A 19,258-nucleotide genomic window follows, 5' to 3' on the forward strand; every position below is an offset into this window, starting at 1 on the left:
TGGCCAAAAAATAGTTGCATGTGAGACATGTTGCAGCGTATCCCTCAGATTTATTTTTTTTTCTTTTCCTTCCGTATCCCTCTCTCTCGCACGAGACACCCGAGTCTCTTCTCTTCTCTTCCCTTCAGTTTTTCATTTCTTCTTCTATTTTGACCTAACGGCTGTGCTGTGCCTGTGGCTGCTCAAATCTTCAATCCAGAGCTGCACCTCTGCTGCGGCTGTGCCTGTGGCTGCTGCGATTTCACGATCTCCCGCCCAGGCCTAGGTATCATCCCTTCTCTCTCTCTCTCTCTCTCTCTCTCTCTCTCTCTCTCTCAAGTCGACCTCAGCCTAACCCACATCACCTCTCTCTGTTTCAGGCACACACAACACAAACCCGATCAAGAGCCGCCACAACCAAATCTCTCTCCCTCTCTGTTAGTCTCCCTTGTGGGCATGCTTTACATTCTGTGATAAAGATTACCCCTTTGTTCCTGGGTTGTTTTCTGCTTTGGATATAGAAGCTACGCACTTTGATTGGTGCTCCTTGCGTGGGTTTCTGGGCTTCTTAAAAGTTTGTGTAAAAATACTGTTTGTTCTTTTACTTTCTCATATATGGGATGGTTTATCAGTACAAGAAGCTGAATTCTGCTTGAAATTTGACAACTTCTGTTATTTTATTTTTATACATATATATTTTTTTAAAATTTAACAAAACTAATGAAACTGTGAATTGCTCAAGTTTTTATTTGCTTTGATGTATGAAATATAAAGTTCAAATGTATACATAGTGTAGTTTTATACATCTTCCCAACTAATAGTTGATTTTTGAAAGGAAGATAATAGTTGTTGAGCTTCCAGTAGCTGATATAAAACTTGGGACAAGAAAAGCGACACAAAAACTTGTACTGATATTTCTTCAAGATGACAGAATATGACCCTAATAATATTTCTGTATATGACCCTAATAACTTCAAAAACATCACAAATGGATAGGTACTTGTTGGATCCACTTGAATCCATTGATGAGGAGTTTGATATATTATATATTGTAGAAATGGGGAGTAAAACATCCACTACAAATTTGAATAAGACTCTCCCTTCTTAGTGTGATTAAGATATGTTGGAAGGTATTTTTATTGCATCTTATTTTAATTATGATTTGTTGATGGTGAAACTTTGTGTTAATTCTTTTAAGTGTTGTGTAGGTTGCTTTGTGAAGGCTTTTGGAAGAATGGATGCATCATATTTTTTGCAAGGATATTATCTCTGTGTATTTTTGTGATGGGTTGTAATCTTTAATGTCATAAGTTTAATTTGGTTTGTGTATTATTTTTTGTAATGGTTTGTAAGAGATTATATTTCCTTTCTTGGTTGGTTGGTTGGTTGAATGTGTGTATGTGAGATTTATTTAGTTTAGAAACTTAGATTGGAATGATGGATTTTTATTGCTTGAATGTACATAATTTCAGGTTTTGAAAGAGAAGTAAAAAGTGTTTTGGGCTTGTTCATAAGAATTTAATAGGTTTTGGCAATTTGACAACAAAAAAAGGGTTTTGGCTGAAAGGGAATTGGATTTGGGCTTTGTTTTGCTAAAAAATATGAATTGGGTTTTTTTTGGCCGAAAATAAATAAGATTTGGGCTTTTGGAAAATTGTAAAAATGGGCTCAAGTCCAAACCGAGAAGAATCAGAACCGAACGAGAACCGAGCCCATTTCCAGTTTGGCCCATTTTCGGTTTTCACCCTAGACTCGACCCGACCCGAGAACCGAGTTCTCCTTTGGTTTGGCCCGCGGGTCGGCCAAAATTTGACCCGACCCGAACCGTGCCCAGGCCTACTAAATAGAAAAAAGACAAAACAAAAATAAAAACAGGCTGCAGCTTCAAATTTTGCTCGAGTGGATTGAAGAAGCAGATCCCACGAGAAATAAGAAAAGGTGCTCTGACAATTCTATTTCTTCCCTTGGCATTAGGCCTTTGCATGGGACATAATTTGTGAGTAAAGCTTCCTCAAAAGCCTACTTTTTTTTTTTTTTTTTCCTTTGTTCAAAAGAGGCCTAAAGTAAAAAGAATGTCGAGAACGAGACTCGCATTGCGAATGTAAGGATAAATGCTCTACCAGTGAACCTATAAGTCCCGCAAAGGAGAAAAGCTTTACATCTCTACCATCCTCCAACTTACATGCTTAAAACCTAATTTGTGTCAAATTTTGGGTCTGATTTTCTTTTTGGGTGAACATTGGTATTATATGAAAATACGGCCCATAAGATAGCCCACCAGGTCAATTGACGAGCTAAGCCCACAACAAAATTCACACATCAAAGCGCGATTTTCGCACCGCAAACCGCAGCTCAAAACGCAGCAGAGGAAGACGAACGAAAAAACGGACGATGCCTGAAGAGAAGCAACCGGCGATGACGAAATGCGATCGGCTGCAAAGCGCGTTGATGGATTGCCACAGGCGGATTGGGCCGGGTCTGGCTCCCGAGGCGGCGTGCCGGCACTTGAACCGGGGTCTGGCGGAGTGCCTGGTGTCCGTGGCGTGCCCGGAGGAGTGGGAAGCGGTTCGGAGCCTGTGCGGTAGTGGAGGAACGAGTCTGAAGCGGTCGCAGTGCCAAGAGGCTCAGCTCTCGCTCTCAGTCTGCCTCTCCTCTCACCAACACCAACTCAACAACCCAAATGCAGAATAGAAGATATATTCTTTTTTTTACTTTTTATTTTGTTAATAATTAGGATGCTTAATACAAAAATGTAATTTTGATGGATGAAGCTTTTGTTTTTATTTTGTGATTGGTTCATTGGATTAAGCTCACAGAGTATATCAAAGTTTGTGTTAATACAACGTTTTGAATAAACAAGGTTACAAGTAAATGTTAATTGCCTCGTAATAATCAAGTGGTTAAATGAATTTCTAATTGGCCTAAATTTTGCAGAAATGATTTTTGAATGATTTCGGATTGTGAAATCGCACTGTAGAGTAGGCAACCACATAAGATTAATGCCATATTAACTTCCTAACCAATTAGCGCTTTCGCGTAAAATCTAATAACGCACTCCTTAAGATTGGCAATCAAGAGTTTTACATAATGGCGCAAGAAAGATGGTCCGACAAACGAGCTTTACAAATAGATGAAAACACACAACCTCAGCCCACAAATGAAAATGATATCTGTATGTAGTTTTTACAAAACTTAGATAGAAAACCTGTCTCTGTCGTGAGGAGAAGAAAAGTCGATATCTGGTCCGCTGGGAATTATGCCAAATGGATTGATGGAGGGATGGCTTCCATAATAGTGTCGTTTTATGTGATCTATGTTGACGGTGCTGCTCATCCCAGGAACTTGGAAAATTTCTTTGGTGTAGTTAAACAAATTTGGGTACTCTCGTAGTAATTTCTTGTTGCACTTGAAGTGCACTGCATAAACCTGTAATCAATAACAAAAACAACATAAAAAATTGAATTGTTTAGGCAGTGGAATCATGTGATGTGATAGAAGTTTTGTGCTAAAAAAAGCCTAACCGAATAAACAAAATGTTAGCTAAGCAAAAATATCACGTTACGGAATCTTGACAAAATAAAATACAACCTATAAGTGAGTGGTTCCGTTATTAATAAGAAATCACAATGAGCTAATGAAAACCCCAATCCAAGGGAAAAGAAAAGTTTTAGAAGAATGAAGAAGTAATATCCTATTGAAAAATCTGATATGCTTTGGATTTGGTTAGAAACAAATTCTTGCATTTATAGCATGGTTCTTGGTTCTATTCAAACAGAACAATCATATTAGACTGAAAACAATTAAATTGGCAAATTTTCTGACAGGTACAAATTCTTGCTTGAGGGGAAATATCAGTACCTCATCAAATCTTATAATAGTGACAAACAACCGAATATCCGCTTCAGACAATGTGTTCCCACACAAGTATCGTTGCTTGCTCAGTATCTCCTCGCATTTGTCTAAAGCTTCATACAATTGTTTCACAGCCTGAAGCAAAAAATATCAACCAACGTGTTTGATGAGGCACAGATAGTCCTTAAAGAGAACATAAACACCAGAACTTCCATAGTCAAAACTAATCCGAGCATGTAAAATATACCTCATCATAAGGCTCTTGCTTCCTTGCAAACCCACATTTATAGACCCCATTATTTATCTTGTTATATATCCATTCATTAGTCTGATCAATTTGGGATTGCAAGTGAGGAGGATACAAGTACAAAGCTGCATTTTCTGCTATATCATTGAATTCGGTATTGAACATGCGAATAATCTCTGCACTCTCGTTACTGACAATTGTTTTGAGTCTTTTATCCCATAGAACCTACCAAAGCGAAAAGGTCAGTCATTTGGTTTAACAAAAGCAGAAGGAAAAGAAAGATAAAACATGAAAAGGCCACTTAATATGAGTGAACATACTGGAACTGTGTACTTTCCAGTATAGTTGGTGCTTGCAAGCTCATAAAGTTCTCTAATACTTTTTGCTCCATTCAAAGGGTCAGGTTCAGCTCCTGCTAGCTCTGTATCAGATGCAGGAAAAACCCACCCCATATGCTCATCACTTTCTTTTGTTCTTTCCCATATGGGTTTGACTGACTGAGCAAAACAACAAACACACAAGGTCAGTTTGGCTCTTACAAGGTGAATCTAATATGTGTAACAACCTAATAGAGTTACCGTAAAGCTGATGGCTTTCTCAAGTCCTTTAATTTTCAAGTATGCAAGGCACCTGGAAGCCCAAGGGCAAGCATATGATATATACAGATGATATCTTCCAGGTTCTGCTGGAAACTGCGAATTTGGGTCCCGTGCAATGAAGTTACGGAATACAGAAGCAGTTCTCACAAATGCACCAGATAGTGAGGTCTCATCTAATGCAGATCGAGCCATCTGATAGTCTGCTGAAGAATCAACACATGCAACAATTAGTATTATTCCCTATATTTGATCAATTATGTATGACCTCAAGGACATTTCATCCAATGGTTCTAAGAGACTAAAAAAATACAAAATATTTCCACCCTTTGTGTATATTTCATCCAATATTGAACAAAGGGGGGATCAAATTCCCAATCAAAGGCCGGTTGAATGGATTGAAAGGAAATCTATGTAATGAAATTTATAACATTTTCTTCAATTCAGCTAGAACTAAATATAATTAGAAAATCAAATCTTGATTAGAAAATTAGGACTGAAAGGAAATTTTCAAGCTGACTAATGGACCGTTGGATGAGTCTAAAGTCAGGCTCTGTTATCTGGGTAGTTAACGGATAATCTATTTAACAATTCTTAGTTTCTTACCCACTGGATTATTGTTTTTGAAAATTCTCCAACCAACCAAATTCATTGTTTTCCACTGTATAGATAGTTCAACAATTCACAATAACCAAATGAATCAAATTAAGAAAAGCACCAGACAAACAATTATAACAATAGAAATCCAGCTGAAGCAAAAGCAACACAATAACAAAATGAAAATTTTCAAACGAAATTCAGTAGCTTTCTTGCCATCCAGAATTGGAAAAATGAGGAACAGCGAAAACTAATAAAAATAAGTTTACCTTCAAGGGGATCTGAGGGAGAGACTGGGGGAAGAGAGTAAAGGAGATGTTGTGGAGGTCCGACCCAGGGATACAAATACTCTTTTTCTTCTTCTTTTTTTCTTTTTAAATATTGAAAGTGGTACAAATAGTCTAAAGAGAAAAAGATAATCAATTACGTCATTTTGACACTCATCCTGTTCTTTTTGTTTGTAAATGGTAGGATCACACGTGCATTGCACGTGGGCCTCCGCCACATGCGGAATTCCTTCAAGCAATTTATTTGATTACAAGGGATATTAGAGTAAAGAAAATAAACCCTCCTCCAACTTAACTCATCAAGAGATATCCAAGAAGATTGCATGGCAGAAATATCCCCCCTCTTCAATTACAGTTGGAATATTAACTGTTATGAAATTGCAGTTTTGAGTTACAACAAAGCTCCTCAAAGCACAAAAAGAATCACTGGCTTAGCATGCTGGTTGCTCACCAATGAAATTGACATAAAGACTCGAGCCCTTTTGAAGACAGTCATGGCATTGGCACCTGCTGCACAAGTTCAAGACCAGCAAATTATGTGAGCCATTTGTCAGTATATTTCAGCTGCTAGCCAATTCCTTTAGAGATCCTCTCAGTCAAATCCGAAACAAGAGCGTACTTGTTGCTCTCATAGCATGCAGTCTTAAACGCCGCCAATGTTACACGATCCACATTCTGATCCTTGTCCACTAATTTATGAAAGAACAATGCCGCGATGCCCACTTTCTTCTCGCTACAAAGCTTCCTCACCAATGTATTCACTGTGCGGATCCAGAGCTTCTTCTCTAGCCTTTCCAATAAAACCATAGCAGCTGCAGAGTCATCTTTTTTGCAGTACTTGTAAGCTAATGTCAACCTAGTAACTTCACAGGGCGACAGCCCTTTGTCCATCATGGTATCATATAACCTACGAGCCTCTTCCAATTTCTCCTCCTTGCAGAGCCCGCTTATTAGAGCACCATACGTAAAACTATCTGGGGCACAACCATGGTCACCCATCCTACGGAAAAACTTAACGGCCAAGGCAATATTTTCATCCCGACAGTAGCCGCATATCATTGAAGTATAGGTTTCCTTGGTGGGAATAGAGCCAAGCCTTACAGATAACTCAAAAAATTTCTCGCTTTCTTTCATTTTCTTTTGCCTACAGAAGGCAGCAATCAAAGTGGTATACGAATGCATATCAGGCTGCAAACCAACCTTGAGCATCTTGTTAAAAAACACCAGGGCCCCGTTAATATCACCCCTTTTGCAGTGCTCAGATATGAAAATGGTATACGTGACCCTGTCAGCTTCCAGTCCTCGGCGAAAGCCCTTCTTAATCAATTTATATGCCTCTTGAACCCTCCCCTTTTTACAGAGGCTGTCAAAAACGGCATTGTATGTACAGATATTAGGAGCGAATCCTTCTTTTCCCATTATATCCATCAATTCATATGCTCTATCAAAATTCCCAGCTTTGCAATGCCCAGAAACGAGAGTAGTATACGTATTGGTGTTAGGAATTAATCCTTGTTCTTTCATTCTGCTCAATAACATCTCTGCACGGCTCATTTTGTCTTCTTCGCAATATCCACGGATCATGGCAGTATATGTATGTACATTTGGCTTGTAATTATCGCTCCGGACAAGCTTAAGAAACAGCCTGAATGCCCTTTCAGTCCAACCTTTCTTGCAGAGCCCGTCAATCAAAGCTGTATGTGTATACACATTAGGCTTCCAACCTTTCCTAACCATTTCCTCCAACATTTCAAATGCTTGTTTAATGCTGCCCCTCTGGCACAACCCATGAATCAAAGATGTGAAATTAATCAAATTTGGCTTCACACCCATCCGAATCATCTTATCAAAGCACCAAGACGCTCGACTTACAAGACTCTTTTCGCAAAACAGACTTATAATCAAAGTAAACGTAACATTATCCAAAACAAAGCCTCTCTCAAGCATCTTACTCAACCACCTATCCACCTCCAAAACTCTTCTGTTCCTACAATACCCAACAACCATAGACTTATAGCTCAAAGAATCAGGCGACACCCCTCTCACGCACATTTCCTCAAACAAATTCTCTGCATACTCAACCAAACCCAAGTCACAGGCAATCCCAAGAACACAATTCAACGTTCGAGTACTCAACATAAGGCCTTGGTTTTGCATCTCAAAGACCATATCGGCAGCCTCCTTCAACCTCTCAATCTCAGCAAAATTCCTCACCATACAATGAACCACTTCATGGGCTCTCTCCAAATTACCATTCCCAAATAACGACATTGCACAAAATATATAAAGCCGCATAAAATACCGAAATTTGGGAAACCCAATTGCCCAATAGAAGAAACTCAAGGCCACCATGGAACCAGCCTCTTCAGCCAGTGAAGCAACAACAGAAATAGCCTGTTCATTGGTCAAAGAATCAGCATTTAAGTCGAGGTTGAGCTTGGGAGGTGATGATCTCAGATGGGTTTGTGGGGAATAGGACTGACATACCAATGCACAGATTGTTCTGACAAGAGACTGAGATTGGGAAGAGCTGGAGGTGGAGGTGGTGGAGGTGGCGGTGGTGATGGTAGTTGTGGAGTATGGGTCATCATAGTGAGTGTAGGAAGAGAGTGTTCTGAGAGAGAAGAGGGTGTAGAAGATAGAAATGGGATTTGAAGCAGGCGATAATAGCTTCTGTTGGAGTTCATGAGTTCTTCTGAGAATTCGAAGAGAAACCATGAAAGTGAAAAAGGCTCACAGAGGCTTCTCAGTCAGTTCGACTGGTCTCCCCTGTATCCTTGGCTTCAAGAACTTTTTCCGATTTATATTTGGGTTGTTTAATGTTTTAGAGTAAAATGGGCCCGGCCCAGGCCCAATTATGAATATAGGGCTTTTTTCGTTTCTTGGGTTACAGAATCTGCAGCACAGAAGGGGTTTTGGCAGCACGTTTTATGAACATATATTTCTAGCAATTAAACTTTCTTTTATTTTATGGCTGCAATTGATTGAGGATTTTATGAATCTCATGTTATTGGTGTAGTATTGTTTACCATTCACTGTGCTTAGAAGTTAGATCAGATTAATTACTCTAATTGTTATATAATATGAGATTTACATTTAATAAGTTGAACGCATTACGTTAGATACTAATACATATCACGTGACATCTTGTAAAACACTAAAGTTCTCATATTTTTATTCATTTAAGATGAAGTGTGAACATGTAGACGCATTACCACTACTGCAAGTAGTAGGTTTCCATACATCTTCATACAAAAGAGGTATGAATGCGATGAACCATATAAGCTATCAAGTCTATGGGATTTTTCATTTGAGGTCAGTATATATTTTTGAAATTAGAGTTAGTTATTGCTCCTACCTTAGAGTTAAGAGTTAGTGCTTGGCCTGGTGGCAAATAGGGTATATCCATTTGACTAATTTGCGAGAGATGCTGAATCCTAATCTAATTTGTCATAATTGATTAAGGTAGTCTGTTTGTCTTCTTACACTTAAATTCATTCATCCTTTCATGTGATTAAAGTAGTTTAGATTCTCACTATGTATACCCAACAGGTGCAAGTTAGATTCTTGTGGAAGAAAAGGGACGACAATTCAAACCTAAAGTCACACACAAAAACTCACCCAAAAAAGAAGAAGTTGGTTTTGTTGTATTAATATAGACTACATGCAGATACCTAAATCACTTGATGCATTGATTCAGCTTATTTTACATGTGAACTTCGAAAATCTGCAAGGTACACTGCACCTTTCATTAACAATTTGCTGAACTGATAGGATTAATTTAGAAGAAATTAAGATCTTCCAAGATCCTTATAACCACCATTTCTAGAGATACTGATATAGAAAAAAAAAAAAAAAAAAAAAAAAAAAAAAAAAAAAAAAAAAAAAAAAAAAAAACACACACACACACACAACAACAACACAGCACAAGTCCATTGTAATGATTCTCTTTGGGTGCACTTAAGTTTTCTCTGTTATTTCACTTATCATATTTCACTACAATCCTCTGTGATGCCCTTTTAAATCATTTCAACCTTCTATTCCAACAGGCCATTGAAAAAGTGTTAAGGCATGAACTGAGCTACCAGTCGATGCCTCTAACTGCGGTAACTGAAAAAAGCATTGGCCATTTGACACTCAATTGGAAGACCTTTGTGATGATTAGGTAGCAGCAAACGAGCAACACAGTTCCTTCTTTTAAGCTTTGCCTTTAAAAATCCAATCCATCCCTATTTTCATGGGCTGATGAGAGTTGAATATGTGCTCATCAAAACCCATCACATGGGGAACTCCCAACCTTTACTTGATTGCAAGATATTTTTTACTATGAAGAAAAAAAAAAACTATACAAGAACCAACAGTGTCATGAACTTTTGATATTTTGAGAGGTCATGTCAAATTGTCAATCCACTTATAAATTAATGAATACAAACCTGCTTTGGTCCACATCTGTCTTTACCATCAGTTCAAGTTACCTTTTCTGTGAGGTCTAGTTAAGTGGAAGAGAACTTTAACTTAGAGACTAATAGTTTTAAGTTCGAACTTTTATGACACGTTGATAGTGTGTGTATCTGTGAAAAACCCCAATCTCCCCAACATCGTTTGGATGGATATATTGTTTTATGGTTCCGCATGTTGCCACTTGACTCTTCCACCATGGAATTTTTGGGAGTAAATTGGCCAAGCAAAACTATGTAATGCATTTGATGCATCAACCATTTAAGTAATGCCAAAATACATAGATTTAGTCAATGATCTAGAAAAGCAATGGGGGGGTAGTCCAAAAGGGGGGAAATTATGGAAAGGCATCACATGCTTGCGTTTACTACAGGGCACACCCATCATTTACTTTTTAACACTTGGTTTTGACCCAGATCATTTTTCTTGTTCTTGTTCTTCTTGCTTGTAAAGACCTTTAATCCTAATCACAGGTTGGTGATGTTTTAGCTTTTAATAAAGGGAATATTTTACAATATCACAACTATGTTTAGGGCAAACCGTGTGGGACTCTTCTTTCAGGATGATTGGCCATGCATGAAAATCTTGAATAGTTTAAACATAAGAAAATGTTATTTGGGAGATTTATTCTTCAAATAATATGATTAATCATTGATGGTAGCAGAATTTATTAGTCATTGGAAGTTAATCTGATTGCTTACTATAAGAGTAGTAAGTTTATGAGCAGGAAACATAATATATATATATATATATATAAAGTATCCACACGGTAATAATATTTGGAAGTTCACATAAGAGAAGAGAATATATATCGCTTACTGCTAAAATATAAATTTGAGTATTAAAATGAGTTGAAGTTTGACAATAACCAAGTTTTTCAGCATACAGAGAATTATATTACATGGAAGAACAATAAACTAGCATTTCATTAGCATCTAGGCATTTAAAACTTGAGCAATTCAAGAGAGGTGGCAGAGGAAAAGAAAATAAAAATCTAAGAAAGAGAGAGAGAATCATAAATTATATAAAAACTTGTGCCATAACTGTTTTGGGGATAAAGAAACAGTTGCTTGTCTTGGATGATCCCAATCTCCTACCCTAAGAGTAGGATGGAACAATTACACATTGAAAGGTTGGTTAGCATAACACCTTTATTGTATTCTAATATGATAAATAATAAGAATATTAAAGAGTTTTTTATAATAAAAGAAACAGAAAAAAGAAAGGGGGAAACACAACATAGTTATCATTAAAAAGTAGACAAGGACTTGAAATTATCATGTAAACATGCAAACCACAAGCAAATTATAAAGAAGAATCTCACCCACCCCATTTACTTTCATTGGTTTCTGTCTATAAGAAGCTCCCTCTGTCACCACCACCCACAAACACACAAGACCATTCAAAAAGAAAATCAATATGCAAAAGCTGCATTGCAATTTCTTCTTTCTTGCTTGCTTTGTTTTCTCTGCTACTCTGGCTCATTCATGGAGCCAAAACAGGGAATTCAACCAGGCCAAGAACTATGAGGGGTCTTCTGATCTGGTGGACCTTCAGTATCACATGGGTCCTGTCCTTACTTCTCCCATCAACCTTTACATAATTTGGTATGGCAAATGGAACCCAACACACCAATCCACAATTAGAGATTTCATCTATTCTCTTTCTTCTCCTGTCCCTTACCCTTCTGTTGCTGATTGGTGGAGCACTGTGAGGCTCTACACTGATCAAACTGGATCAAACATCACCAGAAGCATTGCTCTCTCTGGAGAGTTCTATGACTCTGCCTACTCCCATGGCAACTATCTCAGCCGTTTATCAATGCAATCCATCATAAAATATGCTGTCACTTCACCATATCCAACAGCTTTACCTCTCAATCCTCACAATGGCCTTTACTTAGTTTTGTCATCTCCTGATGTTAGAGTTCAAGATTTCTGCAGGGCAGTTTGTGGTTTTCACTACTTCACATTTCCAACCATTGTTGGTGTCACTGTTCCTTATGCTTGGGTTGGTAATAGTGGCACTCAGTGTCCAGGGGTGTGTGCTTACCCTTTTGCCTGGCCTAAGTATTCAGGCAAGCCACCGCCAAGCACAAATGGCGGCAACAACATTATGCGTGCACCGAATGGGGATGCCGGTGCTGACGGGATGATCAGCGTGATAGCTCATGAGCTAGCAGAGGTTTCAAGTAACCCACTTGTGAATGCATGGTATGCAGGTGATGACCCAACTGCGCCAACAGAAATTGCAGATTTGTGTATGGGTGTTTATGGGAGTGGTGGGGGTGGAGGGTATGTTGGTGTAGTGTCAAAGGACAAATGGGGAAATGGGTTTAATGTGAATGGGGTGAAAGGAAGGAAGTTCTTAGTGCAATGGGTATGGAGCCCTGTGAAAAGAAGATGCTTTGGTCCCAATGCCATGGACTAGGAACACTGTGCTTAACTAATCAATGCTTAGGCATAATTGCTTATGATCTCTTTCCATCACCTCCTTGCTCTTTATGTTTCTAAAGAGAGAAGGCAGAGAGGGTCAGTTAGAGGAAGGAGAAACATGTAATCAAATGAATCAAGGTTGGGCCCATGTAATGTTAAAGGGATTGGAATTGCTTGATTTGTTGGGAATTAATGCGGTTTTCATGAAGACTAAAGGACTTTTATTATGCTTTGTTTGTTCAATCTATAGCTACTTTTTTCTGTGTGCATTATATTTGTTGATGTTGTAGAATACAGTACCCATGTAAATGCAGGCAGTATTTAGCAATTGCAGCAGCATGAATAAATAAGTTTATGTACATTTATGTAAAAGGGCTGTTTTTGGCTCATCTTTATCCATATCATGGTCAAGATTTTATGACACTCCCAAAAAGCCTCCATTGATGATGGCTCTCAAACTGTGTCACGGGAAACAATGCAAATGGGTTGTGCAAATGGTGCGCTTGAAGTTGTTGGAAAAGTTGCAGATGGATTGAAGTTGTTTCCAGGCCTGACCTACTTGGAGATAGTCAAGTGTCCTAAACTCAGTCTCATCCCATGTGATGAGAATGGTGTGTGGAAAAACGCAGACTGAGTCTCAATCAAAGCTGCTCAAAAGACTCAGATTTCTACTACGCATTTTGCCTCGAAGCCATTTCTCTGTTTTTGCAGGTAAAAAATGAAATAGAAGAAGGGAAAAAAAAAGAAAAAAAGAATACCTGTGAGCTCTGTTTCTTCAGTTAATTTCTCTCTCTGTTCATGCATATTGGTCTAAACTTCTCATAATTTATCAGGCACAATATTCTTGCAACCTTCCTTCCAACCTTTCATACTAAACCTTCCCACTAACTACCTGGATCGGTTCTTATCCAACCGAGATATTCTGGTAATTAAACAGCTTGATTTTCTTGAATTTGGTGGAGGCGACAACGTGAGTTTAGTTTTCTTTCAAGTCAGGGAAAAAAAAAAATCTGAAAAAAAAACTGCCCAGACCAAGGCGATGGGCGAGGTCCAGGCAATAACAATGAGGATCTTTTGGCATTTTGGCCTCCAATTCTCGTTACACCATTACTGCGTTTGCTCTTGAAGATAACACGCTGTGGCTAAGGCATTTTCTTCGCCTCATATTCCAAGTAATTGCTGCCATGCATAATGTCTTCATTCAATCATTTCCCACCAACAAAACAATCCTGTTGTTTCTGGGAGGAACCATCAAGTATGCTGAGCGCACACTTGGTTTGTATCTTGCAAGTTGGACAATTTCAAGGAGTCCATGCTTAAAAAACCTGACCCTGGACAACTTTTAAATATGAAGGCATCAGCAAGAACACATTGCATCACTGTGCACAGAGAGAGAGAGAGAGAGAGAGAGAGAGAATCATGGGAAAATAAATAAAGAATAAGGCATCTTTCTATATTTCCATGTGGACAAGTAACAAATTGTCTCTTTTAATACAGGTGAATGATTTGCCGAACCACTATCATAAACAAATATAGCATTTTAAACCTTTGATCAGAGATACTCTACACTACGAAGAAGAATGGCATAGACTAATGATTTAACCAAAAAAAGCCACCTAAGCAACTCCAACTCTTTTTTCTTTTTAATTTAAAGGAAAAAAACCCCTTCTTTTTTTATTATTTTTTATCATGAGCATACAAAGAAGATGCACGATCCAAGAACCACAACAACGGGCTTGCGCTTTCATGTCCCCAAGCTACAGTCAGATCACCAATGCAGGTCAACACCCATCTTTTAATCATCAGCCAGAAGTGTAATAGCTTGGATGTTATCTAGACCTCCAGTCTTGACCAAATAGAGGAATCAAGTGAATTCACAAAACATCTGTGCATCGGATACAAGTATGGTCAATAAGCCTGGTAGCAAGGCTCTCTAGCTCTGGAATGAGAGAGGATGTCAAGCTGTTCCAAAAATGGAATGTCAACGATTCATTTAGAATCTTTCTGAACAGAGCATCTTGTTCAGCTTTTTCAGTCTCTGTTGTCGGTGCAGTGAAATATCTGTTTGAATTCAATTGGGTTAATTCATAAAGGAGGAAAGTGCCATGGGAGATTTGTAAACCAGAAATGACAAACTGCTAAATAAAAGCAAAAAATGTTGAAGAGTATTTGATTTTTCCAATGATTACAGAACTCTTTAGCCCACATAGCCTTTGCCCATCCGGCATGTAGGAAGTTACAAAAATGCTTGAAGAAATTGAGTTTCCCAGCTCACTAACCAAGGCAATTTATCAAGTGCGTGAACAAAAACAGTCACCCTTGATGCATGTGCATGCTTTGCCCAAACTTGCATGCTATCAGTGAGTGAAAAGACAAATCAAACTTGCGTTCGGTCAAAGCTAACAGTACCATAATCATAACACCTGTTACCTGCCTTCTATAAACTATTGAGCATTAACCATTGATACAAATAAACTAACTAATCTTAGAACTTCTGACTTTGGCTTATCTTCTGTGAAAAAGCAATGGAGCTCTTGACCATTCATGACCGTATGATTCGCTTGCCAGCTAAATAGGAGATCTAGCTAAGAAAGGAACTGTTAATTCAAAGACAATATGGGTGGACAGCATGTCTTCTGAGGTAGCTTTATTAGTTTCAGAATAGTAGCATTGCGTGATTTACTGTACGTGATCTTCTTTAAAGAAACACCCTTGTTAATAGTTTTGCTCTTATGAAAAAGAAACTTCCTAATAGTGGTATTTGAATAAAAATGACACCATAAGAACTCAAAGACAAACTGAAAAGAAAAAAATAGCACACATACTCAAAAAATTATACGAGCAAAATGCACCTACACCACATGCATCCATATAAGGCATAAAAGGAGCAAGAAATGAGAACGTCAGGGGTGTTCTCCAATGAGGGATGAATGTTGCAGGACTGCTGTGGGATGTGATTGGTGATCTACAGTGAATTTTCACAGATCAATTCACTCTCACAGCACACCCTGCAACACTCATCCAGCTTTGAAGAAAATTAACCAGAAGATTACCTTGAGATATTCTGAGAAGTAATTGGGAAAAAGATGAAAGAAGGTTGCACTTTCAACTGCAGCTGTCTAACTGATTTATTACGAACGCCCAAAAACCTTCGTGCAACTCTTGACAACAGATCAGCCCCATTCCATCTCAAACGAGTATCATCATATGTCATATAAAAATCTTTCAAGCACTCCATTATGAAGGGACTGCATGCAAACGTGAAAAAAAAATCTCAAATCCAAACTTTTTTCACACAATTCGATATAGTAGTTCAAAATCCTCCCCAACAGTGCCACTCAAAATTATATAAACAAAAAAGTTAATAAACGGAGACAGAAAATGCCATTAAAAATTGCGAAGTATGACTCAATTTCCTAATTTTAAATGCAAATATCTTCTAGCCCTGGACTCTGTTTCTCCAGAGTATTTTCAATAAAGGTTTTGCAGTTCATCAACAATTTTGAGATGCGTGAGATGAATAGTAACTAAATACACATGAACATATAGCCCAGTGCACACACACAAATGTAACTGTATTAAACAATGCTACTTAATATCCACCAAAACGTTTAATATCTCCCCCCAGAACATTAATAGAAAAAATTATTGGCTCAGTGCAATGTGAAAAAGAAATTCTAGAAAGCCATGGCTCCTGCTTATGAATTCCTAAACCAATAGGATAGATGAGGTGAAGGGCAAGCATTACGAGTGAACTCTAGACAATGTACCCATAAAAGCTACTTACTGAACCCAAGAATGCAAAAGAACCTCACCATAAAAATATTTAATATAATTAGTCCAATTCAAAATGATTTTGCCCGATATAGTATTTTAATACCTGTTCCTCTCAAATGCCATAACAGCACCATTCAAAGAACTTGCAGCAAGTTGATCCTCTTTACCAACAGAATTGCGAAGTGAAGATAATGGCTTCAGGACTATGATATCAGAATCAAGATATATTCCGCCATATCTGGAAATGCAACAGAAAACGAATAACTGAAGTTAGATTGATATTTACCCTCAACAGAAAAAATGTTGAAGTTATGTATAGTGTACTATCCTATTCAAGGTAGCCTACACATGCTTACTTGATAATATCAGAAAGGAAGGTAATGGCCATACTCAATTCATAGAAAATAAAAATTTAACACACACATCAAGTATTCCAAGAGATGTTCAGCAGGCAAATTAACTCATCTTGTGTTGCGCAAAAATTGAACTTCTCATCTTAACAAAAGTTGCAGTCTTATAAAACTCAACCACCTAAGCAAATACAATATGACATCTCTGCAACTGACTTAAAATTTATTTGTCAAAAAAAAATTCATGGAAGTGGAATGGAGCAAGGGGAATGAAATTTTCCGAATAATTTGGAGGGATGATATCTTGCAGACAAAACATTTCATATTTTCCCTCCACACTCCAAAACAGGGAAAGAAATTAGTTAACTTCCCTTGTGCGACTATATTTTTAGTACACAGCTTTGTTAAAATAAAAAATTTTAAAACTTTGATTATTCATGCATTCTCTTCAGAAATATGATCAGTAATGCCCACATAAGTTCTAGATCTATGACTATAGATATATTTTTGTGCATGTTTACCAATACTGTACCAAATAAAAAAGTTCACAACAGTCACAAGTGGTGTCAAAAAACTCACTACTCCGTATAAAGATGTCTATGCAACTAAACAAGCTTACTTGTAGAGAGCAGCAAGGCGGACAAGCTCACTGTAATGAGTAGCATAATACTTCGTCTTTCTCCATTCAAACCAGGCAGAAGCAAATATGTGGGTCGGAGTATCCTTTAGTAATTCATCAAGGTTTGGCATTGCAACAGCAACTTTGTAACTATTGAAAAAGAATTGCCTCAGTACAAAATGTAGATTAGCATATCAACAAATAAATGTATTAAAATAAGCAAATTTCAAGAAATTACCCGTCCTTTACAAAGTTATCTTTAAAGAAATCAAGCTCAATTGTCTCAGAAAACACTAGAACACAGGCATCTCGATGATGGGAGAGTAAACTCTCAAGTCCCCGCTGCTGTCGAACACTATACATCCAAGGCGGAGAATTCCACACCATAAACACCCTCATATTACATTTCCCCTTCCTGAAAAATGTATCTACAAAATCTGAGAATGATAAAAAGGGACTCAAACCGGGATAGTAACCCCATCTCTTGCCATCTGCATATATAACACCTGAAAACTCATCCTTGAAGCCACCCACTTGATCAGAATCACTAATTTGTTCAACAGTGTTCCCAATCTCTTTATCAGTCGCATTACTCATATAGGATAAATTTCTATCCGTATTAGATTTTCCATTTGCACCAGAATTCAAATCCTTACCGGCCTTCCTATCATTCTCATTTTCATCAAGCTCTGTTCCTAAACCTATTCCACTTACATTCACAACACCATCTCCACTACTACTCCCCTTTTTCCCACCCTCACCGCCATTTTCATAAAGCTTCACTTCTCGGGCCCTGCTTGAAATTCCCAACTGCTTCTTCCCGGTAAATGGGACCTTCTTAAAGTGATTCAACCACCATTTCTGCAACACCTTATCACCCCTAGTCAACCCAGTAACGCCAGCCGCATCAGGGTCTTGCAGCATTGGATTGTGCAAAGGGTTCAACATCTCCAGATTGGACTTAAACATCCTATCCCTCCTCAAAAAGTCGCCTTTTTTATCAAACCACTCTCCCCAGCCTTCTCTCAACGGCGAAACCTTCCTTCCCACCTTCAACAAAAGCGCGTCCTCAATGCCCACAACCTCACTCATCCTCCTCCGCACCTCCATATCCACAGGCACATCATCAGATCCAAACGCGACCTTACTCTTATCTAGTGCACCCAATCCCGCAGTAAACCCATTGTAATCCTCGTCCCAATCCTCAATTTTACGCTTATTGAAACCCCTCCTAATAACCCCAGTTACATGATCAAATACATACCCAGAAACCTTCGACTGAGAAATGTCGGATTGCGGATCCTCCTCGTCCTCCACTTCCTCGTCTTTAGGTGTCTCTTCTGCGACGTCATCGAGCTCGTCGATCTTGTCCTCAGTGGCGATGGAAACGCCGTCGTTCAGCTCGTCGGAGATGAGGGGGTTGGTGAGAGAAACGTCGCCGTATTGAGCATTGGGGTTCTGGTGGCGGTAGTGGAAGTGGTGAGATTCGGAGTGGGAGAGGCGAGTGTAGAGGAGAGAGACGGAGAGGAGGAGGAGGAGGGCGGAGATAACGGCGCAGATGTAAACGCCGTAACGGGGTCGGTGGGGCCGTCGGGACCGAATGCTTCTCAGCATTTTGGGTCCGTTTTGGGGTTGCGAGGTTTGGGTGTCATCGGAAGAGGGCAGAGGAGTGAGAGAGAGAGAGAGAGAGAGAGAGCGAGCAAATAACTGCCCGCTTTCACAATTGCAGTCTTTTTCAGTAATACAATCAAGGAAATTGTTCAAAAATGTCACCTTTTGGTGGGTTAGAGCAAAATCCAGTTAATATTTTGATCCATGTTCCTACTATTTTCCGCCAAAATAAAAACACAAATTTTATTTTCTTCCTGTGCCATTAATTTATTTTTTTCTTTATCTTGTTTTGGTTAGATTTAGACCTCAAACTAGTAGCACAATCGAATCAAATTAATGTCGACGATTTGGTCGTTCATTTACCTACCCAAACAATTATGCAAACATTCTATATTTTGTTACATATCTCAAAGAGAAGTTGATACTGCAAATTTAACAATAATTGACAAA

General features: G+C 38.4%; 4 protein-coding genes and 1 long non-coding RNA gene across 7 annotated transcripts; 2 read left to right on the forward strand and 3 right to left on the reverse strand.

Annotated features, from left to right (window-relative positions):
- The first annotated feature begins 60 nt into the window (after nt 1-60).
- LOC117624983 lies at nt 61-1,484 on the forward strand. The gene is made up of 3 exons (XR_004585396.1): nt 61-265; nt 360-1,109; nt 1,188-1,484. It is a non-coding gene; the product is annotated as an uncharacterized LOC117624983 (long non-coding RNA).
- Nucleotides 1,485-3,002: 1,518 nt separating this feature from the next.
- LOC117626160 (glutathionyl-hydroquinone reductase YqjG-like) lies at nt 3,003-5,638 on the reverse strand. Of its 2 annotated transcripts, none has more exons than XM_034357810.1 (6): nt 5,541-5,638; nt 4,657-4,877; nt 4,399-4,575; nt 4,079-4,303; nt 3,838-3,966; nt 3,003-3,405 (listed from the first exon to the last, which is right to left on the reverse strand). In XM_034357810.1, exons 2-6 carry the CDS (start codon nt 4,867-4,869, stop codon nt 3,172-3,174), a joined length of 978 nt encoding a protein of 325 aa, XP_034213701.1. In that variant the 5' UTR covers nt 4,870-4,877; nt 5,541-5,638; the 3' UTR covers nt 3,003-3,171. The 2 variants fall into 2 exon arrangements, with proteins under 2 accessions (XP_034213701.1, XP_034213702.1); XM_034357811.1 differs by having other exon boundaries at nt 4,657-4,880; nt 5,541-5,634.
- A 186-nt stretch (nt 5,639-5,824) lies between these two features.
- On the reverse strand, nt 5,825-8,320 carry LOC117626159 (pentatricopeptide repeat-containing protein At4g19890-like). Its single transcript, XM_034357808.1, has one exon. The coding sequence runs from the start codon at nt 8,274-8,276 to the stop codon at nt 6,126-6,128; it is 2,151 nt and encodes a 716-aa protein (XP_034213699.1). The 5' UTR covers nt 8,277-8,320; the 3' UTR covers nt 5,825-6,125.
- Nucleotides 8,321-11,316: 2,996 nt separating this feature from the next.
- LOC117625056 (protein EXORDIUM-like 7) lies at nt 11,317-12,874 on the forward strand. The gene has a single exon (XM_034356625.1). It carries the CDS (start codon nt 11,436-11,438, stop codon nt 12,444-12,446), a length of 1,011 nt encoding a protein of 336 aa, XP_034212516.1. The 5' UTR covers nt 11,317-11,435; the 3' UTR covers nt 12,447-12,874.
- Nucleotides 12,875-13,563: 689 nt separating this feature from the next.
- On the reverse strand, nt 13,564-19,030 carry LOC117626073 (uncharacterized protein At4g19900-like). 2 transcript variants are annotated; one of them, XM_034357715.1, is made up of 5 exons: nt 17,436-19,030; nt 17,198-17,347; nt 16,332-16,466; nt 15,505-15,699; nt 13,564-13,782 (listed from the first exon to the last, which is right to left on the reverse strand). In XM_034357715.1, the coding sequence occupies exons 1-5, from the start codon at nt 18,809-18,811 to the stop codon at nt 13,653-13,655; spliced, it is 1,986 nt and encodes a 661-aa protein (XP_034213606.1). In that variant the 5' UTR covers nt 18,812-19,030; the 3' UTR covers nt 13,564-13,652. The 2 variants fall into 2 exon arrangements, with proteins under 2 accessions (XP_034213606.1, XP_034213605.1); XM_034357714.1 differs by lacking the exon at nt 13,564-13,782 and adding an exon at nt 13,880-14,512 and having other exon boundaries at nt 17,436-19,020.
- Between the last annotated feature and the right edge of the window lie 228 nt (nt 19,031-19,258).

This window comes from Prunus dulcis, chromosome 4, assembly GCF_902201215.1.
Source record: "Prunus dulcis chromosome 4, ALMONDv2, whole genome shotgun sequence".
NCBI lineage: Eukaryota > Viridiplantae > Streptophyta > Magnoliopsida > Rosales > Rosaceae > Prunus > Prunus dulcis.